Below are 27,729 nucleotides of genomic sequence, written 5' to 3'. Positions count from 1 at the left end.
GAACCACTTCTGAAATTGGCGATACATAAGATAAAAAGAAAATTGGGGCATGTTGGCAGTTGAAGAAAATAGGCCTCGCTGAAATTGTAGGATATAACCCACTTTCTAACTGAGGAAAATGGGCCGCGGTGGGATTTGAGGGAAATGGGACCTTTTGTAACTTGAAAAAAAGAAAACGGGCCGCGGTGGAATTTTGAAGAGAGAATATATGGTATCCCATCATGGCTGAACGAAAGTCTTCCACAATTTGTCCCAGTATTTTAGGTCAGTTGGCAACACACCTTCTGTTTTTACAGGTGTTGTATTTTATGTTTTACTTGTCCGTGGATATGTGTTTCATTTCCCCGTGAATTAGGAGGAATTTACTTGATCACGTGCTCAATTGTGATCTTTTCCCATATATATATATATATATATATATATATATATATATATATATATATATATATATATATATATATATATATGATTATATGCACACTTATTTGTACAAATGTACATATGTTTCTTTTTGACGTACGGGATATGGAGGAAGGATGACACATGCAGAAAACGAAAACATGTAGAAAACGGAAGGCAGGCCTGTCTTGTTGTCGTCACCGTTGAAACTTTTATTTGCAAACGGCGAAATGAAACAGCTGCAGGGGAAAAGCCTTTGTTTCTGTTGCATGCTGTAAAGCAGGAATGAAAAGCTGTTAAAATGTTGTATTATAAGAAGTAATGTATTGGAAAGAAAATGAAACGCGGGTGTGAGTTAGTGTTGGATTATTTTATTAAGGTTTATTGACCGTGGTGGTCAGTGGCATTTTTCCATTGGAAGAAGTAATTTGTCGGAAACTAGACAGTTTATTTCACTGGCGTGGGGAACTTTTTTTTTTCTTTTTTAAGCTGTGACGGGAACGAACCAACCCAGGTGTTGTGATGTACAGTTACGAAATTTGCTTTGATGTTTTTTTGTGGTGGTCTGATGATGAAAGCTGTGCCTCTGCCGGCCGTTTTCTGTTGCTATATATTTTTTCCCGCTGACATGTTGTAAATGCTGCTGCTGCATCACAGTATTTTCAGCCCAGTTGCTCTTATTTTGTGCCGCGTAACCACATATATATATATATATATATATATATATATATATATATATATATATATATATATATATATATATATATATATAAATATATATATTTGATGCACGAGACCGGGTTATAGTGATGGGTGATTTGAATGCAAAGGTGAGTAATGTGGCAGTTGAGGGAATAATGGGTATGCATGGGGTGTTCAGTGTTGTAAATGGAAATGGTGAAGAGCTTGTAGATTTATGTGCTGAAAAAGGACTGATGATTGGGAATACCTGGTTTAAAAAGCGAGATATACATAAGTATACTTATGTAAGTAGGAGAGATGGCCAGAAAGCGTTATTGGATTACGTGTTAATTGACAGGCGTGCGAAAGAGAGACTTTTGGATGTTAATGTGCTGAGAGGTGCAACTGGAGGGATGTCTGATCATTATCTTGTGGAGGCTAAGGTGAAGATTAGTATGGGTTTTCAGAAAAGAGGAGTGAATGTTGGGGTGAAGAAGGTGGTGAGAGTAAGTGAGCTTGGGAAGGAGACCTGTGTGGGGAAGTACCAGGAGAGACTGTGTACAGAATGGAAAAAGGTGAGAACAATGGAAGTAAGGGGAGTGGGGGAGGAATGGGATGTATTTAGGGAATCAGTGATGGATTGCGCAAAAGATGCTTGTGGCATGAGAAGAGTGGGAGGTGGGCTGTTTAGAAAGGGTAGTGAGTGGTGGGATGAAGAAGTAAGAGTATTAGTGAAAGAGAAGAGAGAGGCATTTGGACGATTTTTGCAGGGAAAAAACGCAATTGAGTGGGAGAAGTATAAAAGAAAGAGACAGGAGGTCAAGAGAAAGGTGCAAGAGGTGAAAAAAAGGGCAAATGAGAGTTGGGGTGAGAGACTATCAGTAAATTTTAGGGAGAATAAAAAGATGTTCTGGAAGGAGGTAAATAGGGTGCGTAAGACAAGGGAGCAAATGGGAACTTCAGTGAAGGGCGTAAATGGGGAGGTGATAACAAGTAGCGGTGATGTGAGAAGGAGATGGAATGAGTATTTTGAAGGTTTGTTGAATGTGTCTGATGACAGAGTGGCAGATATAGGGTGTTTTGGTCGAGGTGGTGTGCAAAGTGAGAGGGTTAGGGAAAATGATTTGGTAAACAGAGAAGAGGTAGTAAAAGCTTTGCGGAAGATGAAAGCCGGCAAGGCAGCAGGTTTGGATGGTATTGCAGTGGAATTTATTAAAAAAGGGGGTGACTGTATTGTTGACTGGTTGGTAAGGTTATTTAATGTATGTATGACTCATGGTGAGGTGCCTGAGGATTGGCGGAATGCGTGCATAGTGCCATTGTACAAAGGCAAAGGGGATAAGAGTGAGTGCTCAAATTACAGAGGTATAAGTTTGTTGAGTATTCCTGGTAAATTATATGGGAGGGTATTGATTGAGAGGGTGAAGGCATGTACAGAGCATCAGATTGGGGAAGAGCAGTGCGGTTTCAGAAGTGGTAGAGGATGTGTGGATCAGGTGTTTGCTTTGAAGAATGTATGTGAGAAATACTTAGAAAAGCAAATGGATTTGTATGTAGCATTTATGGATCTGGAGAAGGCATATGATAGAGTTGATAGAGATGCTCTGTGGAAGGTATTAAGAATTTATGGTGTGGGAGGCAAGTTGTTAGAAGCAGTGAAAAGTTTTTATCGAGGATGTAAGGCATGTGTACGTGTAGGAAGAGAGGAAAGTGATTGGTTCTCAGTAAATGTAGGTTTGCGGCAGGGGTGTGTGATGTCTCCATGGTTGTTTAATTTGTTTATGGATGGGGTTGTTAGGGAGGTAAATGCAAGAGTCCTGGAAAGAGGGGCAAGTATGAAGTCTGTTGGGGATGAGAGAGCTTGGGAAGTGAGTCAGTTGTTGTTCGCTGATGATACAGCACTGGTGGCTGATTCATGTGAGAAACTGCAGAAGCTGGTGACTGAGTTTGGTAAAGTGTGTGGAAGAAGAAAGTTAAGAGTAAATGGGAATAAGAGCAAGGTTATTAGGTACAGTAGGGGTGAGGGTCAAGTCAATTGGGAGGTGAGTTTGAATGGAGAAAAACTGGAGGAAGTGAAGTGTTTTAGATATCTGGGAGTGGATCTGGCAGCGGATGGAACCATGGAAGCGGAAGTGGATCATAGGGTGGGGGAGGGGGCGAAAATTTTGGGAGCCTTGAAAAATGTGTGGAAGTCGAGAACATTATCTCGGAAAGCAAAAATGGGTATGTTTGAAGGAATAGTGGTTCCAACAATGTTGTATGGTTGCGAGGCGTGGGCTATGGATAGAGATGTGCGCAGGAGGATGGATGTGCTGGAAATGAGATGTTTGAGGACAATGTGTGGTGTGAGGTGGTTTGATCGAGTAAGTAACGTAAGGGTAAGAGAGATGTGTGGAAATAAAAAGAGCGTGGTTGAGAGAGCAGAAGAGGGTGTTTTGAAATGGTTTGGGCACATGGAGAGAATGAGTGAGGAAAGATTGACCAAGAGGATATATGTGTCGGAGGTGGAGGGAACGAGGAGAAGAGGGAGACCAAATTGGAGGTGGAAAGATGGAGTGAAAAAGATTTTGTGTGATCGGGGCCTGAACATGCAGGAGGGTGAAAGGAGGGCAAGGAATAGAGTGAATTGGAGCCATGTGGTATACAGGGGTTGACGTGCTGTCAGTGGATTGAAGCAAGGCATGTGAAGCGTCTGGGGTAAACCATGGAAAGCTGTGTAGGTATGTATATTTGCGTGTGTGGACGTGTGTATGTACATGTGTATGGGGGGGGGGGGGTTGGGCCATTTCTTTCGTCTGTTTCCTTGCGCTACCTCGCAAACGCGGGAGACAGCGACAAAGTATAAAAAAAAAAAAAAAAAAAAAAAAAAAAAATATATATATATATATATATGTGTGTGTGTGTGTGTGTGTGTGTGTGTGTGAGTTTGTGTGTGAGTTTGTGTGTGTGTGTGTGAGTTTGTGTGTGTGTGTGTGTGTGTGTGTGTGTGTGTGTGTGTGTGTGTGTGTGTGTGTGTGTGCAGAAACACGTGTCTTGTTTTGATAATCACATCTGAAGTTTATCTTGTTGAGTTTCATCTGAATCACCCACTATTTCATCGACAAATCTGGTTCAGTTTCATGTACTACATCGACCCATCTTAACCATGAGAATCTTTTTTGGTCTAATGTCAGTGGATGAATCTTGGTTAGGTTAACCCAGCCTGGCTGGACCCACAACCCCAGTGGATGAATCTTGTATGTTTACATGTCAGTCTCGTGCGGGTTTAAGGGAGGAAACTGATTTGGTTTCATCTGAGCCACTTGATGGTTTCACCGAACGAATCTTGTTTCATCTGATCCAGTGGCTTGTTTCACACAGGCATCGTAATCTAGTGTCACTCCAACGCCCCAGGCATTTGGTTCGAAGGCATCCCTCCCTTCCACTGTACAAGTTCAGTTCTGATAATTCTTTTAATTGTAGGGTTGTTTGTTGCGATGTGATGTTTAGATTTACCTTCATGTCTTTCATGGTTGTTGACAATGGTACGGAAGTATGGGAATGTGTGATGAGGGTCATTAACGTTACTCATTGGTTTGTATTCTATAGTTAAATGCCAAGTGGGTCAACGCATTACATGTATAATTGCCCCACTGTGATTAGGTCGTTAATCGCTATATGAGATGCGAAAAAGAAGTTACACTGTTACGGGAAGATTTTAATCAAGAGATGTCCAGCAATTTTGGAATTTTGAATCCTGGATTGCGACAGGGAGATTGAAGGTTAAATCTAAAGTGTATAGTAAAGTTAGAGGGAGAAAATAGCTGTTGTGAGTGTAGGATATGCTCAGTGTGTGTCTGAACTTCCTATACATTGTGATGGCTCGGGGGTATGTAATGCAAAGGAGCTGTAGTCTACTCGCCGTTGCCCACGGCAGAAGGGAGGGGAGGGCGCCACGTCCCTTGAACCGGAAGTCGAACCTGCGTTCTGTGCGGGGCAGAGACGCGCCCAGGTGGCTTGTGATTCGCTCGACCTCCCGAGACCTGGGTTCCTGCCTACGTCAAGAAGCCCCACCAAGTCAGTCCAATACTGGAAGGGTGGGGGTCGTCTCAGCGAGACAGACAGTTGCTTCCCAGCTGGTTCAGGAGACAGACACACACTGCCTCCCCCCACATACACACACCTGCTGACCACAGACACACCTGTCTGGTGATTATATTGGTGATCTTGTCGACCTGGTGACCCCGTCCGTCTCGTCTCGCTGTTGGATGTCGTATGGACTTGTGAAGTGGTATCGCACTGTGGATTTCTCTTCCCCCGCCCGCCCACCCACCCTCCTGCTAACGCCAGGTGTGGACCTTCATCCGCTGGGTGGCCGTTGTAGGCGCTCGGCCCACCACTGACCTCCTATAGCAGGTATTGTCTATATAGGGTCATCATAGTTGACCTGGTGACCTCCTATAGCAGTTATTGTCTATGTAGGGTCATCAGTCTACCTAGTAACCTTTTATAGCAGGTATTGTCTATATAGGGTCACCGTAGTCGACCTGGTGACCTCCTATAGCAATTATTGTCTGTATAAGGTCACGGTAGTTAGAGATGATTGTTCCCTCTAAACGTCAACTGGTCAATGTGTAGTTTGAATCGTCTCTCATACGTCATGATTGCCCTCTCACCTATCCCTGTGTATATATATATATATATATATATATATATATATATATATATATATATATATATATATATATATATATATATTATATCATCCCTGACTATCTAGGAGGATATATGTGGCTTTATATGGCCAACTGGAAATCGATTTATATATCTTCCACACATCGTACTAGCTGTAAAAGCTTTCCCCTTCCGTCTAAGATCCAGTACACCATCTCCCTCAACACTAGTCCAGTTCGCCGACGACCTCCACCTCCCCCCAACACCTCTCTCTCTCTCTCTCTCTCTCTCTCTCTCTCTCTCTCTCTCTCTCTCTCTCTCTCTCTCTCTCTCTCTCTCTCTCCCTTGTCAGTTCTCGAGTAGGGTGGTCATATGTAGAACGACCTTCAGTAACTACACCACCTTCCTGGCATAACCCACACACACACACGCACACACATATATATGCTCCCAGCCAGGGTTAAGCTTCTCACATATGTAGGTCTCTCTCTCTCTCTCTCTCTCTCTCTCTCTCTCTCTCTCTCTCTCTCTCTCTCTCTCTCTCTCTTCTCTCTCTCTCTCTGGAGTGAATGGGATGGTCTTGATTAGGGCAATAAGTTGCCCGTAACGTTTCATTATGTATAAAAAGTGAATAATAATGATGATAATAATAATAATAATAATAATAATAATAATAATAATAATAATAACAATAATAATAGTAATAATAATAATCATATTAATAAGGATGAAATTAGATGTCTTTGAAATAATGATTTTATCGTTGAATTATTATTATTATTATTATTATTATTATTATTATTATTATTATTATTATTATTATTATTATCATCATCAAAGGGGTGTTACCGGACTCCTCGAGAGAAAAGTCACCTTGTGCAAGGTTGCACTGTAGGAGAGCAGTCTCGTCGAAGAACCTCTATCTCTATAAGAGTCCATCCTTTCCCTGTTACTGATTGTAGCGCAGCCAAGAGGCTACAGGAACCCCATGGAGAATGGGTCCTTGGGTTATATGATAATTATAATGATAAAGATGGTAATGATAATGTTGCCAGAGGAGGGAGTGTTAAGATTCATTGTTCACTGTATTGTTCACTGTACATGTTCTCGTGTTCACACGACGCTTTCGCCACGTCCAAGTGTTTGTGTTGATGAAATGGTTGCATTAGTGCAAGTGAACAAAAGTCTGCACCTCCATTTCAGTATTGCACAGATATTGCATTGATATTGCACAACACAGCTGAAATTGTCAAAGAAACAGATGTATCAACTTTGATACGTGATTATTGGATCACCAATTGGTGATCGCCAGAGTGAGATGTGTGTGTGTTTTGCCGCTCGATTGCAAGCGAGTTTGCTGGGTATATATTTCATCACCTCCTGCGTCTGTCTGTCTGTCTGTCTTGTCTGTGTTCATCATCTCTCCCTGCCTCTGTCTGTCTTGTCTGTGTTCGTAACCTCTCTGTCTGTGTTGTCTGTGTTCATCACATCTTCCTGTCTGTCTTGTCTGTGTTCATCACCTCTCTGTCAGTCTGGTCTGTGTTCATCACCCCTCCTTCGTCTGTCTGTCTTGTCTGTGTGTGTGTGTGTGTGTGTGTGTGTGTGTGTGTGTGTGTGTGTGTGTGTGTGTGTAATTTATTCATTTATCGTTCATCCCAAAATGGGAGGATGACAGTGCTACCTGCCCAGTCTGTAGAGCTTGGATTCGTATTTCCACAACGTTTGATGTTGACCATCATATAATGAAATGTGTGTCGGTGGAACGTGAAATGTCACAGTGGAAACTGGTACAAAATTGATTACTGAGGTTCACCCAAATAAATCACAATATAATGAAATTGTTTGATGTATTACGAATATTTGTTATATGTATATATTGGCTTAGTGGTACTTTAGCTTCTGTACATTAGCATTATGGTATAGAATATGTATATATTAGCATACATATTAACATCTTTATAGTATAGCTTCTATATATTAGCATCAAGCATAACTAACTTATATACAGATGATATATGAGTGTTTACAGGAATTTAGTGAATATGAATTCAGCTAACTCATCATTAATTGTTTTTATGAAATATTTTCAATAGGATATTAACAGGAGGACCAAGAGATATTGCAAGATTATTGATATTCAGGTGAAATATTTGGTATGATATGTAGAATATCGATAGGCTTGAGGAATATTGGATGATGTATGGCTGCCGTAGGGAAAAAAATAGATGGCATCATCTAATTTCTTTAGATTTGATTATTTAAGTTTCTCATTTGATTGTAATCACTCTTGTCTTCTTCTATGTAGTTAGGAGGTTATGGGACGAGAAAGGAGATATTTCTAGAGTCTGAAAAATACGTCTAAAGACATATGGTTTAAGTTGGTTTAGAACGTGTCTTGTGTATTGAGTATGTGTGGTGTTGGTTTAATGAAAACTGATGTTGAAGGTTTATTTAAGATGTGTGGTGATGGTTTATTGAATATTGATGTTGAAGGGTTTATCAAAGAGCGTTTGGTGTAGGTGTTTGTGGTTTGTTAAAGGTGTTTGTGGTTTGTTAAATATGTATGGGCGTCTATCCTTTCCCCCCCACTCTGTCTCTTGTCCATTACTGTAGCCGGGTTAAGGATGCGTTGTGTGGCGGTTAACCTACTCCCTTGCAGTTGTGAGACTGTCTTGTTAGGAACGCCCTTAACTGCTTGTATTGATTGTGCTCAGCGGCTCAACTTCCTGGATCTGTGTGGCGAACCTTTTGATGGGAGAGATACGTCATACTGTGGCCCAGAGAGAAGACTTGGGTTTGATTTGTACATGCAGGTTGGGAGGTTCCTGGTTAGGGTGAGGTGGAACGCTATGTAGACCTGATGTATATTGACCTTCTGTTGATATGTAATGGTACCATACCCGCATCGTGAGTAAACATAGAGGGAATAGAAAAGGTCCAGAGGAGGGGGCAACATACAGGGTACCTTGAATTAAGAGAGCTGAGTTTTCAGGGATAGGCTATAGATATATGTTTGTTCTCCTTCGAGGAGAGAAGAGTGAGGGGTGACCTGAGAAGAATGCTTTTCAAGTGTTTAGAACAGGTCGATGACGAGAACAGTGAACAGTTCTTCGAGAGATGGAGGGATAGAACATCCAGAGAACATAACACGAAACTAAGCAGAAGAATTGGGTAGAAATATATGTAAAAAATGACTTTTCTAGTACAAGAGTTGTGGATAAATGGTATATGATGACTGAGGATATGGTTAATGCAGACAGCATTCATAAATTTTAATAAATTCTATGATAGAAGAGAATACACTAGAAATAGCCCCCCCACCCCCTCACGAGTGTATGACTTCCTCCACACAGTGCATGTAGGTAACTACAATTCAGTGTGTGAGTGTTAATGTTTAGAGTTATTAAGTGGTAACTGATGGACATTTTTTAAATGAGGAAACAAAAAGGGTTTCTTGAAAACTTGTGTGATGAAAGTAGTGGTAGCAGATGTATGGAATGCTGGCTGCAATCTTGACCTACCCTGACCTGACCGTTCAGGGGTCGGGTCAAAGATCACACCAGTGCTGGCTGCAGTCTTGACCTACCCTGACCTGACCGTTGAGGGGTCGGGTCAAAGGTCACGCCATGGTGCCTAAGGGTCGTTCAATTGCACTCAAGGGCCCATCACATTCTGACCTGGGAATGAGATGTATTACGTAATCAGATTAAGATGTCTAGCGATATCGCAATACGTTTATTCGTATAGAATACGCGTCCATCAGTGTTATGGTAAGTTGGATCAGACTTGCTCGCATCGTATGCGCATCGCGACTTAGTATTATACGAGATCCTGCCAAAGTTTTAATATAAAAAGTTGCGAAGCCGATTTAGTTGTGAAGTTTTGAATTGTTTCTGAGTGCGTCATGACGCTCATCCTTATTACGTCACTGTCATCACTGCGTCACCGTCATAACGTCATTAGTTTTGGTGGTGGAGATGGCTTCCGTCATCAGCGCATCATGACGTCATCATAGGACCCCCTCCCCCCATATCGTTCGAGGTTGACCGTCATCATCATCACTACACAAGACCAGTAACGAGACAGCACTTGCTCAGAGACCCTAACAAGCGTTGAACACCAGTTCCACCTGCCGACCAAACTGGTAATTACAGTCGGGTAATTACAAGTAGATAATTACTCATTTTTGTCAGTGTTTAACTGTATTGCTTGTTCGAGGGTCACAGGTGCACAACGGCCTTGTTTAATCACCTGTTTGTAATTGTCTGTTTGTACGGTGTGACGAGTTTGTTTTATAGTCATAGGGATCCATCAGTGTAATTACCTGTTTGTACTGGACGGGGAGGGTGTTGTACACTCGTGGGGGGCCCATCTCTTGTACTGTACGGGGAGGGAGTTGTACACTCGTGGGGGCCCCATCTCTTGTACTGTACGGGGAGGGGGGCAGTTGTACACTCGTGGGGGCCCCATCTCTTGTACTGGACGGGGAGGGGGGCAGTTGTACACTCGTGGGGGCCCCATCTCTTGTACTGGACGGGGAGGGGGGCAGTTGTACACTCGTGGGGGCCCCATCTCTTGTACTGTACGGGGAGGGGAGCAGTTGTACACTCGTGGGGGCCCCCATCTCTCTAACTTTTCTAATATCATACAACTTTTCAAACTTCAGTATGCTGTCCACACTCACCGTGGCACTACTGAGTTTATTCCATATTTCTACAACCATGTATGACAAATTACGTAAACACACTTGATCACCTCTCCTTAATGGTTTTTTTTTGTCAGTACGTTGCCTCTCAGAACATATTTGCATATTATCATTATGCCATTTTTCAGTTTGTTAATTAGAGGGCTGGATAGTCACATATGATATTTATTGATGTTTTTTCCATCTGTAGTTGATTGACTTTGGGACGTAAACAAGGGTACTTGCTCTCAAGACATTGATTATATTTTTTGAGTAGTAATTTTTTTTTTTATATCAGACATTTTGTTTGACTCCTTATGCTGTACGATATGACGACCCCTTAAAGGTTAGGTTGAAGGCCATGCCATCACACTCAAGGGTCGTGCTGTCGTACTCAAATGGTGTAATGTCGTGCTCAGGTGTCGTACCGTCGTGTTCAAGGGTCGTACTGTCGTGCTCAGGTGTCGTATCGTCATGCTGAAAGGTCGGACCGTCGTGTTCAAGGGTCGTACCGTCGTGCTCAAGGGTCGTACCGTCGTGTTCAAGGGTCGTACCGTCGTGTTCAAGGGTCGTACCGTCGTGCTCAAGGGTCGTACCGTCGTGCTCAAGGGTCGTACCGTCGTGCATAATGATTGTACTCAGTGGTTACGGACGAGGTCTAGGAAAATAAGTTCAAACAGACATAGGAAGAACTGGAAACGGAGTTAATCACCTTGGTAATTACCCCATTTCCGACATTAATTACAATTTCTCCAAACGACTTAATTGCTTCCTTGTGTCTCATACGGTAACGGGGCTCTTTGCCTCTTACACTGAAGATTATCGACCTAAAGATCAGTTTTTTAGTGGTATGTGACAGAAGACGTATCAAGGTCAAACAACAGTATGAGGTGCACCTACTGTATTAAATTGTATATTTTGCATATATGCCTCATTACGAGACGGATTAGGTAAAGTGATGTTCCGTTGTATTTATTTCATGGTACAATGTCGATCATACACATGGTAAACAGATAGATGTATGACACTAAACAGGGCTATAAGATTTCTTGCTACTGTGGAATCTTATGCAAAGTTTTACAGTCTGTGTGACTGGGTTAATAGTTTACCTGTTTTTTTTTTTTTTTAATGTTTGAGACTCCAATTCCACTTCAAGTCCGGGCCTTAATTGAAATATAGAAGTTAATGGAAAGGGAGAAAGAACAGACGGGGAAAAGTATTTACGAATTTTGGAGGAATTGGAAAACTTGCTTGTTTCGTGAAAATATCTCCATTGATATATAGAGTTATAAACAACTGAAATACCCTGCACTATGAGAAGGAATACTGGTAATTATTACGACTATACAGAACTGTTGTTGCTGCTATATAACAAACATATCACAAAATAAAACATCAGAATTCCTTGTTGATTATTTGTAAATTACGTGAAGAGATACTCTCATACCATTCATTTAATACGGTTCAAATTACGTGTAGAGATACTCTTATATCATCCATTTAATATGGATCAGAAACACAATAACTCGAGTAGTGTAATATAAAACTGTTATCTATATTGAATTGTAAGATAGTATGTGCCATTGAGCACTGTACGATATATTACGAGATCATGTTGTATACATTGTATTTTGATTTTATTGGTACTGTTAAAACATAAGAAAATTATGTGAAATTAGTTTATTTTATTTTGGGAAGTACGTTTAAAGGGTTACCGTTCTCAGAAAATTATATATTTTGTAGTATATCGATTTTTTTTCTTTTCATATCGTTTCAATCATATTAGTCTTTATTGGTCAGTAATCGACTTTTACATTATGCTGGTGTATTAAACACATAAATATTTATTTTAGATAGTTTTGTTTTAGATGTTTTCACGATAAGTTAATGTAGTGTTGTAGAAATAATGCTAATTTTGAATGACACAACTGGCAACTCTGCGTGGCCGTCCGTGCCTTATTTGTGGTGAATTTGTGATTGGGTTGTTAGTTGACCTCGAGGCTTGAATGGAAAATGACGTATGGCTGACGCTGTGGTCAGTGATGCCCATAATTTATTATATTACTTTTATTCCTTCATGAATTCAAGGTATTTATAGCCTGCATGACAGAAATACTCAGAAAGAAACAAGTTTTAAGTTAGACTTGCAGTTTATTCCACATTTTTGCACTGATGTTTGGTTTAGAAAGGAATTTCATATGGGTTGATTGACGGTATTAAAACCCAAAGTATTAGACCTATGGTTTAGCAGTCTTTTGAGTTATAATTTACGTATAGTAGAACCAAGTGTGAAGCAGTTGTTGATAACGTAAGCAGTTGTTGATTGTGTTCTTTTTCCCGTAATTGAATGAAATTTTAAAGGGGATGATTCCGCGTTGTTCAGTGTGATTAACAATCAAATTGGCAAATGGGCAGTTTAAAAGTATGCGAGTAACACACTTGGTGTGAGGTTTGGCATCGTAACAATGGTTGTGACTTGATTATTTTGATAATGTGGTTAGCACTACCATGGTTTGCTATACTGTATATACTGAACACGTATACTTAATAGATATGTATTAATACATGTTCTTTTTATGAAATACAGTTGATATACAACCCACAAAATTGATGGTGACAAATACATTTTCAGTGTACTAGAGTGGATGATACATCCTTTAGTAATTAAAGGGGCTGTATCGTAATTGGTATTGACATTTCTCCATATACTGAACAAAGAACATAATTTTAACAGGGTTAATGGCTTCCTAGATTCATAGACTTCTTTTAATAACGTAGAAGCAGTGAGCATCCTTGTGATAACCAATATTAAAGCATCTATGCACAGGAGACGCTGAAGCGATGTCATCTTTATAGAAGCATTTTCTAGAAACCTTTTCTGAATTTTTACCTCCTGTTAAGGAGGAAAGTTCAGCACTACTCAGCCTTTTTTCCTTTTTTTTTCCCCTGTTGGAATTTTAGGTCGAGTTTTAAAGGCAGTGTGGAGGGAAGGTGAGCGGCTGTTGGAGGTCATAGGTCATGATTGTCAACCTCCAACAGTAAGTTATATCGTGAGACAAAGCCTAAGGCAGCTTGTGCTTCATATTATGACTATTATTTATGCCATTTCAGTTGGCTCACACAACAGGCGCCTTTAATGTAGGGACGAACATCGTATAATCAAAATGATTAATGATTTATTGAAGTAATTGATAGTGCTATGCGAGGCCCACCTCCTATTCAGTCAGTCTCTTGCTGAGCATTAAGCATAATAATTGCTATGATTGGGTTCATAGGGTCATTATTAATGTTTTTTTTTCATTATTCTTGGACTTAAGTTTACTATGAAATTATTGCATTATTAGATATTGTGTATACTCCCAGAGTTTTGGGTAAAGGCTGGCTGTCTGTAATGAATGATGGACATTCAAAATTTGTTTGAATTGTCAGTAATTTGTATGGTGTATTTTTTTTTTTTTTACCTCTAAGGATCAGTCCTCTGTTCTTGACGCTACCTCGCCAACGCGGGAAATGGCGAATATATATGAAAAAAAGAGGCTTATTACGATGCTGTTTTGATATATTTGAGAAGAAAGAAAGGGTTCTTTATAGATTCAAAGGTTAAGAGCAAACTGGGATGATTTACCATAATGCATTGGTTAATAAGGGTTTGTGATGAAGGGTAAAGCTGATGTGAAGGCATGGAGTTGATGAACAAAATAATTTGCATTGCCTGCTTGTGGTCCCTTGAGTCCCATGTGCATGAAAAAAGAATGTAAAATATATATGCTTTAGATTGAATTTAGTTGAATGATGTATAGTTACATGGGAGTGTGAGTGAGGTGGCATGTGTGGAGGATTATTCTCTGTACCTGTCTGTGAATCTAGCCTACCAAACATTGTGAGGGGCTTCCAGCTTTACATAGCTTTAGAAAAATGCTTCCATCGAAGATATTACTTTATAACTGGGTATTTAGTGTTAGAGAAATGTTAGATGACTCCTGTTTATGTGTACTGTGTTGTACTGCACTGTGTATTTACTTGTAGACAAGCACTTAGTAGATTTAACAAGATAAGAAGATTATACATGGAAGTCTTACGGCAGCTCTTTTAGCAGGAATGCTGTCATCACCCTTTTCTCTTCAGAGTGATATTTGATCCAACGGATATTACTCACATTAATATGATTTATATGAATGAGAGTTTTTAAGGAGTATATGCTCAGAAATGATTTCTGGTTTTTGATTGACAATGTGGTAAAGAATAAGAAAATGGATTATGAAAAGGTTATTGCACCTACAAAGTTCAGTATGAAACAGAATATGATGCGAGTTTCCAGTTCCCCTAGGTTGTCAGCAGGTGGTTTAATCTGGTCGTCGAGACATCTGATTCCCTTGATTCTCCTGTTTCACTATCTTGTCCAGTCTCTAGTAGTAAGTAAGTGCTGGAGTGTGAAGTGAATTAGCATGAGATGTAATTCATTCTTCTAGAGAAGTGATCAAGTCTTTAATGTTAGAAAATGTTCATTTTCTCCTGGTTAAATCTTTGAAGTTGTAGTTTTATAATGTAGGAAATACAGAAAGATAAAGGGCACCTGCTGAAGAAAGACTTCCATAGGGGAGAGTTGAGCTCGTTAAAGAGATAAAGAGATGTAGGGGGAGAAAAGAAAGATGAAGATATTGAGGGAAAATGAAGAGAGGAGAGAATGATTGGCTGAGTGAGTTCAGTGTTGTAAGAGGGACGTGTGAAGCCCCTGCACTCGGCTGTGCTTAACAGTATTACCACCAGCACTCACACACTTCCTGTGTTGTGCTGAATACACCTCCTCCTTGCCCTAGCTCTTGTGTAATATGCCACATAGGTACACTGGTAATAAAGGTAGTGGAGCTCCTCTAGTGTTCTGTATACAAAGGTGTACAGCAAAGCATGCTCTGATGTTCATGTAACACACTCAATTCCTTCTGTAGTTCTTGTGCAATTTTCTAGCATCAGCTTCAGTATTTAACTTTTACTTAGATGTAGAGTATCATATATCAGTATTTATGTTCTGCATATAATTGTACAATTACAAACTCTGTTATTAGAATTTTTTTTGATATCCACACTTTATTTTCCCCTTTTCCACTTTACAGCATCCTCTACATAAAGGGACAAGACGCAGCTTCATTTCGAGAAGCTTCCCTCCTGCAGTACCGTGAAGGGCAGCAATCACAGCAGCAGAGTCAGCAGTCACAGCAGCCACAGCAGCAGACTAGTCCAAGGTCAGTCCTGCATTTTAATGTTACTGTATAATGATTCTTTCTATGATGAAAGTCTGGTTTTATCAGGAACAATGGAACTGCACCATAGAAAACAGAATATTAGATTTATTTATGAACCTTTTATCAGAAAGCATATTTGATACGCACTGAATAAAGGGTTTGTAGGAACATTTTATATTTCATACAAAGTAAAGTACTTGAAAAATTTTAAAACATTCCATGGTAAGTGATGTGTGATACACTTGATAGTGTTTTGGAAAAATTTGTATTTGTTTTACTGAAAAGTACGTTGTTTTATGAACACATTGAAAAGCCTTCCAAATATATTCCTTACGGAAATAAATGATATTAAGGGTGCAACAAAGCACATACATGTTTTGTTGTGAAACTTCATACTGCTTATTGTAAAACACCTCATACCTTATGTGACACGTAAAAAGTATCTTTTGAGTGGTCTAATATAAGTCACTGTATATTGAGTGTATCACTTACTTACCTACTTTCCTGCTGTAGGGCCCCTTTATGGAGCGGGATATAGTACACCTAACACAGAATATCATAAAATTTTGTCATGTAGTCCCAAAACTTCATTACTGTTGTTATTTGTTGTTCATAGTACTCAAGTAAGAAAATTACTAGTACTGTATGCTGTATTTCGTGTGAATTTGCTGGGTCCACAGTGATAGCTATTATACCCGAAGCCTTTTTATTGATATTAGATTTTAACTGTAAATAAAGTGTTTACTTTTGTTGGTCTAGTGCACATTACATCGTATTTCATCACAATTTAAGCCGTACTAATACTGATGCTTAGCTTAATATGCCATATTGAAGTAAGCTACTTGATCAGATTTTTTCAGCTTATATACATTACATTTCCTTGCGCTACCTCGCAAATGCGGGAGACAGCGACAAAGCAAAATAAATAAAATAAATAAATACATTACAGTAATTAGTAGTCTAGGAAAGCCTTGAAACCAAATTATATTTTCACCTTTTTTGTTAATGGCTTAGTAAATGAAAACAATTAGCTGATGGAAAAGACTATTTTCCAAATAACGAAGGAAAGGTAAAGTCATGCATTTTTAAGGCAGAGTGGCTGACTAACATAAAGTTCTTAGTCTTGTTGGTCAGATTACAATATTACTTAAAAAGAAATCAAAGGTAGTCTCTGATTAGCCACTTGATAATGTTTACAAGTCTCATAGTTTTCTAGCTGAAAACCATGTGTAAGTACTCTCTGTTATCTGTTATGGTATTTAGGACAGTTTCCAGTGAGATAGGTGGTTATCTTAAATCAATAAAGATGTGTTTGTATTGGTTGCTTGATGAGCTGTTTGATTTATTAATAACAGATGAGGTAGTAGAGTCCCTCTGGAGTTTGATAAGCTAAGTGGTGGAGGAGCTTTTCAGAATTTACTTGCTGTCTGGGGTTCTTTCATTTACTTAGGTATACTATAGATACAACTAATGTATACATATGTTATTTTGTGTACATATGTTATTTTGCTGATTAGGACATTATTACAAATAAACTTTCAAAACTGTATTCCATTTATGATAATGGTTGTTCCTTGGTTTTCATTGTCCATTTTTACATGATATTAGGCCATTAAGATTCTGTTTAGGTAAAGCAGGGAGATTTTAATTTTCTTAATTATTCAGTTTTTATTTTTTTCTAGATGACAAAAAAAGGCACTCCATAGGTCTTTCAGTTGGCTCTGTAGCTGTATATTTTAGTATTACATGGGTCTTGCAGAGCAAGAGTTTTAGTTTATAACTTCCCAGACTTTCTAGAGGCCAGGCTTAGCTTATTGTCACTTATACTGTTCTTTAGTGTAAACTGCTGATAAAGAAACAGAGAGTATTTATAGTTAACTGAATAGAAATTCTTGATACTTTAACTGAATAGAAATTCTTGATACTGACCCGAAACTACATGATTTAGATTTTGGAACATTAATTAATGGAAGTACAGATGTTGAGTTTAAAAAAGATGAATAAGTTAAGACAGAGTAAAGTCATGAAGTGGGAGTTTTTGTCATTTACACATTGTGTAAAGCATTAAAACAATTTTATTCACAGCATTGGGAACAGCATGAATATTTATTAATTAATTCGAAAGGGGACACTTGATTTGGTTGGTAGGATAACTGGTTAATGGAACACCTTTTCTAATATCATTTAATTTAGTGCCTTCTATTTTATTTTTATTTTCATAGTATAGTTTTGCTTTTAGCCATTATGATGCAGAATAAGTAAATTGCCCTTTGTCATTGCTAGTTCCATATAATAATATCCATTTTAGCATTCACTTTATTTTTATATTTGATTCCATAGTTGCCTTGGCCTATTTTGGTGTAATTTTTCATTACATTATTTTGTTCCCCTGTTTAAAAACCTCTTACATTATACCCTGATACCCTCCACCCCTTGCAGTATTCCTTGTATGATATTACCTCTCCCACTCCAGTATTCCTTACTCATTTTCTCATCTAGTATTTCACTTTACTGCTGGTTTCAGGATCTTCCCGAAGTATTACAGGTAAGTTATAGGGCTGATGTCTCGTTATTTTGTGCCTCTCCTTCTGAAACTATCAAAGTTGCTCCTTCCCATTTCTCTTTCTAGAACTTTCCTTTTCCTCTCAGACCATTTCTAACAACCTGAAACTCCTAAATACCTTATTTCTTTGCATTTGACCCATCCTTACTCTTAGAGATCTACTGTTCTTGAAGGGTATCTTAGGAAGACTGGATCCCCACAGTAGGATACCTCCATTCCTTCCTTTATGGTGTTTCCCACTCCTTGGGACTTCTCACACTTCCAGAAACTGCCTTATCCTTTTGATGATTTTTTTCTACCCTTGGGACTCCCTTTCTTTCCAAGCATTTGTTACTCCTCCTTAGATTCCCACTTACCTTGGCACCATAAACCTCTCTGTGGTTTCCTTCATCCTTAGCTGGGCTGCCCTCTCTGCGTTCTGTTACTTTCCTGTATGCTTGGTCTGTTATATGTTGTTTTGATGTGTCAAGTTGTTACCTCACCATAAGCTTGACTATTTGTTTACATGCATTTACATCTTACCCTCAGTTTAGTGACACTGATATCATTATATTTTTTCTCAAAAGAAAAAACATTATCTTTCCTTCTAGACTCCCCTGTTAATGTAATTATTTTGTGCTTTTATATATATATATATATATATATATATATATATATATATATATATATATATATATATATATATACTTGTCTTGGAACTTTCATAAGATAGTCATAGAAACAGTAATATGAATATTATAACAATACTCATTATGGCTACTCACTTCAAAAAACAATGAAAGAAATAAAATATATTGGCCTCAAGATTATTGGGGTAGATTGATGTTTAGAGGGGACTCCTGTAAATGTTAGGGACAGACACAAAGGAGTCCTGCCAATGGTCTCGGAATTATAGGGATGGTTACTGCAGTGGGACCACAGTGAGAAAAATACAATTATTGAACACAAGATTACTCAGGTTAACACAAGGTATTAGGGATCTTTAGCAGATATTAGGGAGACACAAAACATTAGAGAATCTTTTATTGGTTGACCTTATAAACAGTCATGAAATAGTTGAGATATCTACGCTGTAATGGTTGGTATTACAGGTATTGATAGTTTTATACTGTTAACTAAGAGAGAACCACAGTCCTGATTGGTATTGTAACTATAGCCTTAGAACCCCTTTATGAGAATTCCATAGTACTTGATGAAAAGTGTACTTTGCATCTTCAGATGTTTTTGCAGACTGCTGGTTTGGAAAAATAATTGTTTTCTTATTCAAAGAATAAAAATGCTGAGAGTCCAAGTATCTGGATTAGCTCATTTATTGTGATTATCATAAAGTTTACGTAACACTTTAGAAGGATGTTTGTCATTTTCATTTTTCTAGTGTGCAGTGTTGGAAGAGTTTGCTAAACTTCAGCTCCTTTTCGTGATTGCTGGCTGAGATGTATATAAAGTTCATTATAATCATGAAATTTTTGTGCCTTATGTAATGCTTTCTCCTTTTTGTATATTATGTTCTTTGTTTTAGTGTTACCATTACCAGGCCTTAATTTAAAGGTGTGCATGGTTACATACATCACTGATGGTAGTTTTAGAACAAGACACTATATTGCATGTTCAAATTATCATTGTGAGCTGGTTCATTTAGCCTGTATCTTGTGTCATAGTTACATTTTGGCTTGATATAAAGAAACGAACAAATCTGAAATGCAGGAACACCCTGTTCTCTGTTGTGATATTTAACTTAGAAAAGCTGTTATGAAGACAGGTATTCATTTCTGTTCATCATGAACATTCTGATGTAGATGAAATTAAAATGGACCCATGTACAATGAAGGAAGTGGTCATTTGTTTCATTGATTCTTTCAGGTACCTTTTTTTTCATTGTCTTTTAGTAGCTCTCTGTGTCAGCTCCATTTTCACATCATAACTGTACTTTTTCCAGTGTCCATCTCCTTATCTTCATCACTTTATATGGTGTGACAAGTGAAGCAAGTAAATCAGTTTTTATGGTTCCAGTGGTGACCCTTGTGAGTGTTCTCTTGTGTCGTTGGGAATTTAGCTGTAACCTTTCACTATTTAAAGATTACCCCTCTCTGATATATCTTCTTGCTTCTTTTATGGTACTCGCAGTAGAAGGGCCATCCCCTCCCCCTTTCTTTAAAATTTCTTTCACTTGCTACTGCATATCCTTTGGGAAACCCTACTTGTGAATCTGTTTCTTTGTTAAATGTTTTCTTGGTGACTTGCATATTAACTGGTTTCATTTCCTTGGAGCAGTCTCAGAACTCAAGTTCTTTACCATTTGCTTTTGATCCAACCACATTCTGGTTACTTTTAAATTCACTCATTGTGGTTTTGTTACTTTTTTATTTGTGTTGTTGGTGTCCTGATAGCTGTTGTCTCTTTAAGGAGACTAGTCTCTAAGTTTGTATTTATCGATATTTTCTTTCCTTTTATCAGGATCCTTTCTTGTTCAATCATTTTTAAAGAGCACTACAAATTTATTATGACATGCAAATTTTTTGGGAGCTTTAGGACTGCCTTGTTTTCATACTGCATTTAGAAAGTGACCTTTACTTGTATGCTTCTTTTGTTCCAATTTTACTTTCCTTGTTTTCTTTGATCTGTTTCATATAGTGTTTCTTGCAGTTTTAGGTCTGCTACATCCTTCCTTGTTGCCCTTTCCTCCTGAGATTGATTATGATACTTGCCTAGTATGAATATCGTTACCAGACTACATATTTCTACATACTGTTTCTCTCTGCATTTCTCTGCATTTTATTTTTTTTTTTTTTTTTTTTTTTTTTTTATACTTTGTCGCTGTCTCCCGCGTTTGCGAGGTAGCGCAAGGAAACAGACGAAAGAAATGGCCCAACCCCCCCCCCCATACACATGTACATACACACGTCCACACACACAAATATACATACCTACACAGCTTTCCATGGTTTACCCCGGACGCTTCACATGCCTTGATTCAATCCACTGACAGCACGTCAACCCCTGTATACCACATCGCTCCAATTCACTCTATTCCTTGCCCTCCTTTCACCCTCCTGCATGTTCAGGCCCCGATCACACAAAATCTTTTTCACTCCATCTTTCCACCTCCAATTTGGTCTCCCTCTTCTCCTCGTTCCCTCCACCTCCGACACATATATCCTCTTGGTCAATCTTTCCTCACTCATTCTCTCCATGTGCCCAAACCATTTTAAAACACCCTCTTCTGCTCTCTCAACCACGCTCTTTTTATTTCCACACATCTCTCTTACCCTTACGTTACTTACTCGATCAAACCACCTCACACCACACATTATCCTCAAACATCTCATTTCCAGCACATCCATCCTCCTGCGCACAACTCTATCCATAGCCCACGCCTCGCAACCATACAACATTGTTGGAACTACTATTCCTTCAAACATACCCATTTTTGCTTTCCGGGATAATGTTCTCGACTTCCACACATTTTTCAAGGCTCCCAAAATTTTCGCCCCCTCCCCCACCCTATGATCCACTTCCGCTTCCATGGTTCCATCCGCTGACAGATCCACTCCCAGATATCTAAAACACTTCACTTCCTCCAGTTTTTCACCATACAAACTCACCTCCCAATTGACTTGACCCTCAACCCTACTGTACCTAATAACCTTGCTCTTATTCACATTTACTCTTAACTTTCTTCTTCCACACACTTTACCAAACTCAGTCACCAGCTTCTGCAGTTTCTCACATGAATCCGCCACCAGCGCTGTATCATCAGCGAACAACAACTGACTCACTTCCCAAGCTCTTTCATCCCCAACAGACTTCATACTTGCCCCTCTTTCCAAGACTCTTGCATTTACCTCCCTAACAACCCCATCCATAAACAAATTAAACAACCATGGAGACATCACACACCCCTGCCGCAAACCTACATTCACTGAGAACCAATCACTTTCCTCTCTTCCTACACGTACACATGCCTTACATCCTCGATAAAAACTTTTCACTGCTTCTAACAACTTGCCTCCCACACCATATTTTATTTTTATCTGTCATATTTGATGAATACCCCATAAATGAATTCCACCTTGACTTCACTTTTCATAGCTTGCTAGAGTATGTCCTGACTTGATGACTGCAAATGACATGTTACCATAACTGTTTGCTCCCATATGTTATTAATGTATCCCTCAATTCTTCTCCATTCTTATATGACAGAAATTGCATTTGACAATTCTGTTGCCTACTGTAACCTTTCATTGAGCATTCCCTCTTTCTTTCCATTTTCCCTTCTTCATTTGGTGTATGAAATTCCAAGCCAAAAATATTCAGTGATTTACATCTGTTAACCTCCTACTTTACTAATCTTTCTTATTTTGGTGTCACTGACTGTTCAGCCAGATCCTTCAGTTTTGAATTGTTAAAGTCTTTGTCTCTTCCTTTCTCCACAATCTAACCTTTAAAGAAATGAGCTTTGATTCTTTATGCTGTACACTTTACTGAACCTTTCATCAACCTGTTAAGTGTGGTGATATGGTAGGAGAGATAAGAGAGAGAGAGAGCAGTACAGGATAGAAGAATCATTAGGTCCCTTAATAGAATAATGGAGGGTAGAGGTGTAAGTATAGAAGTGAAGAGAGGCTTAAGGGACAGCATAGTCCTCCCAACCCTGGCCCATGCAGTTGAAACATGGTTGTGGAATGAGGCACAGAGGTCAAGAATCCAGGCTGTGGAAATGAGCTATTTGAGAAGTGCATATGGTGTGACTAGATGTAATGAAGAAAGTAATGAGAGGATTTACATAGTAGGCCTCGTGGAATATAGACCCTCCTAAATCTTGAATATAAGCCTGCAGTCTCTGGAGTCCTTTTCTGCAATAAGTTGTTTTGTGTGTATGTCTACTAGATGAAAAGACTTTCTTTTACACTTGAGATGATTTGCTTGATTTTGTACTGTAAGGTTTTTGCTCCATGATTAGATTTTTGGGAGTGGCTCAGGTTAACCAAATTCTGTTTTTTTAAGATAGATTCACCTTGAAGGTTACAAACATGACTATAATCATTTTGAAATTCATAAAAGCTTATAGATTATAATTTGAAAAAAATATCATGAATGGTATTAAAGATAGATTTTCATAGTATTCATATCAGTGAATATGATAAAATGTCATGCAAAATATATTCTTCAGGTACAACCGTCCTTTGAACTTGCTGCTGACGCCACTAATTTATTATGAGAAAATTATTATACCCAGCAGAATATTTACCTTTCACCGTATCTAGTTTTGTCTTAATTTTATACAACTAATCACCTTTATATCAGTTTTACTATCACGTAAATCAAGTAATTTAAAGTTAGTTGGTACAGATCTCTTTTGAAAATTCTTACAAAGCCAGATGTATGCATAAGCCAATATGAATTTATGAATTATGACTGTAGGGTCAGTTTCTGGACAACACATTTCAGTTTCTTTGGCTAAGGATACAGCATATATTAACTAACCTCCATTATATGAGATGCTAGCATTGTCTTGGAAACCTTTAAATTGCATGATACTCAGTCGTAATGAATATAAACTCGACTCAAATTCTTAGAACAGAAGGACCTGAGTTGTGTGACTAGTCAGCTGGTAACCCAGTTATGTTTGTTTATATTTATAACGTGTATGACTGCTTATAGATGGCAGCCCACATGAAAGTGTGGCTGGTGTTTCAAAGTTTCTAGGGTGTTCTTTAAACTTGTAATAAGGGAAAAATTTTTCATGTTCTTGCACTAAATCCAAATGTTGTGGATGAGAAAAATTATTGATTCAGATGTGTTCAAATATTGTTGTGAAAGGGTCAACAGATAATTTCAAAATTTGATATCTCCTTGATTATTATATTTTACTTCAAATACCTTACAAATATTTTTTGTTGTTGTAGTTACCACTTAGTAGCCATTTCTGTGTTAATCCCTCCACATCCTGGGGTTGTACAGTTGATTAGTTGAATTAGCCCAGAATAACAACCACTTACATAGTCTTTATATGAACAAGACTGATTCTGTCATTATTTGGTCAGTAATCTCTTTATTAACCCATAATTTTGTTAGATATTGGCATTTGTACTAATAGACTGGAGACTTGACAGTTTTTGTAAAGCATGGCTCTCATTGCAGAATGCAGAATTGTTTTATTTTCCATCATTCAACTTGCTGTGTGTTTTAAAGTTTCATTTTTAACTATAATGCTTGATCCTTAACCTAAGGTTGTATTTTTCCCTACTTTAGATTATATAGATTATTTTACCCATGAAGCTCATATATTTCACTTTTTTAGCTTGCATAAATTAACCCTTTAAGTACTAGCCAGGGTGAAAACATTTTCCCCTGTATAGTCAAGATTATAAGAATATGAAATATTGAAAAAGGGCTGCATCAAAGTCACAAACATTTAAAACCAGTCCATTATAGGCATTTACATGCTGGCACAGCACTAGTTCATTTAGATTTTTAACATCTTGCCATCATCTATATTGAGCATGTTTTGTGCAACCCTAGCTTGCTATCCCTCTCACTGTGCTTGGATATTAAGTTTATGTGTAATGATATGTTCAGAATCACTCTTCATGACTTTTTAATTTGTCCAACTATGGGGTGATTGGCCAGTTTCGTCATGAGAACCCCACAAAATTTTGTCAGTTTACACTTTGCGGTGCCAGTGGATAAGGGGTTTTCAGATGGCAGTTCACCACATCTTCCTGACATTGATGTCTTTGGGAAGCAGAAGCACATTTTTTTTTAGGTAATTAGAGTTGCAGGTGGTTTGTGGTATCTACATAAACCATTAGAAAGCACCACCCTTTTCAGACATATGCTGTATATTCAAACTCTCCCCTCTCCTGGTAAAAGATATGCATGGACAGTACTTAAAGGATCAGTTTCATGTATTACTACAATAGCATATAATTATGTGTCATCTTGTAGTCATTGCCTAGCATTGCTCAGTCTCTGCAGAGCATTTACAGTGTATTATTCGAATTTAGGAGACTAATAGAAACTAATAGACAAATGAAAGTAGAACATTGGAGAGTGATGATGAACACTCTCTTTGTTTGTTTATTGGGCATGTTTCAGAAAGCATTGTATTTAAATGTTGCATGAAAATTATTTTATTTTTGTGTTATGACTGATAATCAGTTACAGCACTGGAGTGCTATAAAGGTTTGGTATGTAGTTAAGTAGTTATATAGATTTGATCTGGGTAGTAAAAGTATATACATGCAAATGAAAATTCAGGCCATATGTTCACTGAATAATTTTCCTTATTTGAATGTATAAATCTCAATAGAGCAGGATACCTCTCAGGAAATTTGATTAATAAGGAAGCTCAAGTCATAAAGTTGTTCGATATTAATGCAATCTGTTGTTTACAGGTCTCCTTACGTGCCCCGTGGTGACAGTTCTGAAGACGAAGCTGTTGGTGGAATTGGTAGTGATCTCACTCGCTCTGTCACTGCCCCATCATTTATTACTCGTGATATCAGATCACGTGACCCCAGCCATGATGATCTCCTTGGTTCATCTTGTAGCCTTCTACAGGGTCAGCAATTAGAAAGTGAAGGTGGAGGCCTTACAGTCATCAATGTCAAACACGCGTTAAGTGAGACTTTTGTAGAATCACGTGCTGAGGAGTCTAACATTTCATCCATCCACATTGGAGGTGAAGAGGAAAGAAATCTAGAAGACGACATTGAAGAGGGGCCATTTACAATAACTTTCAAGAACGTTTCTGAAGCGCAGCCAGAGTACAGTTCAAAAGTGGGCCTTGAACCAGAAGCTGAGGACCACGAAGTTTTAGATGTTCTACAAGATAACGGTGTAAGTTTAGGCCGACCTCCTGGAGGTGACCCTTATGCTTATACTAATCCAGAAAGCTTTACTAATCTACATATTTTAACTGGGACTAACGAGTCTTGTGTTACTAACGAGTTTATACTGAACAATTGTTTAGGGAATAATTTGACTGAAGTTGGTAGTGCTTTTCAGACCCCAGATGCCCTTGAACTTGCCAGCAATTCTTCAGTAAATCTCCAGCAGCAAGCATCCTTAAGATTAGTTAGGTTTGCAGAATCTAAAGGGAGAAGTGAACATAGTGAATCCTCTGACTCAAGTGCCGAAAGAAGTAGCTCCTTATTTGTTGAGTGTGATTCAGACAGACATTCTGTTAGTGACGTTTTATCAGATGACCTTAACCCACCAAGTGCAAAGTTGGTGGTAGCTCACATCACTGATGTTGAGAATGTTGTTCAGAGGCGTTCTTTAGCAACTTCCAGATCGTTTGAAGACACATCACGTATCACAACTCCATATTTTGAGAGACAGTACAGTGAGATCATTCCTGACTCTGTATATCTGGCTCAGGAGCATTTGATCCCATCTAAAGAAACAAAAACTAACCAAATTGCTGAACCTTGTGACGGAAATAGATTAGCGACAGGAGAAGCAAAGAGAGTTGTTAAAAGTGAATATAATTCTGTTTATATATCCAGTCACTTACCACATGGTGAAGAAATAAGACTAACTAGGCAATCTCCACTTAGTGAATTTGAAAGTGGTCAGCAGACTCTTATAAGTGGTGAAATAGACTCAAAAACGACATTAGTATCTGATTCATTTAATAATAAAATAAGGGTATCACCAGAAAGTAATCACGCTCCAGCTATCACAACTACTACAACAACAACTAAAGCTGCATCTACTGTGGCATCAACAGTAACTACAACAGTATCAACAACAGTATCATCTGTGTCTACCTCACCTAAAACAAACATGACTGTCACACAGGTAGTGGCAACTTACAAATTTGCTGAATATGCTGGAATTTATTTGCATGACTGGTTATGATGTCATTTTTTTTTACTGATTTATTGTTCCTAGATATCATATACACAGCACAGGTATACATTAGTGATATTTATTATTTCTGGTCATGTGCAGATGACCTCACTGGTACATAGTGGTGTCTGAGCACCAAACAAGAAACAGTAAACATGCAACACTATATCATACAGTTGGAACCTTGGCTTGCTCAAAACGCAATATATACATCCCCATAGGAATCCATCTTCACCCTCTTAACCCTTTAATAGACATGAATCCAGTGGGCTCCCCTAGAACACCCTAAATGATCAGCTGTCAGTCAGTAAAATGCCAACCTTACTAAGCATCACATATGATACACATGACATTCATGCCCCACATCTTGAACATTATCACTAAATCCATAAACAGACTAGTGCCCTCAAAACACATACTGGTGCCAGCCTCATACAAGAAAAAGAATCCTTAGGTATCCTCTACAAATAGTATATCCATTGAATACTAAACTAAGCCTCATGTGCTCAGTCACCCCAATCTTTTAAAAGCAAACTTGATAGATGACAGACCACCTAAGGTGGGGCCCCCATGAATTTATGAAATTCCTGTTATGAGTAGGAAATAACACATGAAGCTACAAAAGAGAACACTGTAAACATTCAGTGGCT

General features: G+C 38.5%; 1 protein-coding gene across 1 annotated transcript in view; it reads left to right on the top strand.

Annotated features, from left to right (window-relative positions):
• The window catches only part of LOC139757455 (multiple PDZ domain protein-like), a 963,136-nt gene that overhangs the window by 605,992 nt on the left and 329,415 nt on the right, over positions 1–27,729 (top strand). Inside the window, exons 27-29 of the mRNA XM_071677982.1 lie at positions 15,529–15,657; positions 18,182–18,202; positions 25,618–27,028. Coding sequence (XP_071534083.1) covers positions 15,529–15,657; positions 18,182–18,202; positions 25,618–27,028 — 1,561 coding nt within the window. The remainder of the gene's footprint in view (positions 1–15,528; positions 15,658–18,181; positions 18,203–25,617; positions 27,029–27,729) is intronic.

The sequence above is a fragment of the Panulirus ornatus genome, chromosome 26 (assembly GCF_036320965.1).
Source record: "Panulirus ornatus isolate Po-2019 chromosome 26, ASM3632096v1, whole genome shotgun sequence".
Classification (NCBI taxonomy): Eukaryota; Metazoa; Arthropoda; class Malacostraca; order Decapoda; family Palinuridae; genus Panulirus; species Panulirus ornatus.
The sequence above is the reverse complement of the archived record's forward strand: the minus strand, read 5'-3'. Positions and strand labels throughout refer to the sequence as shown.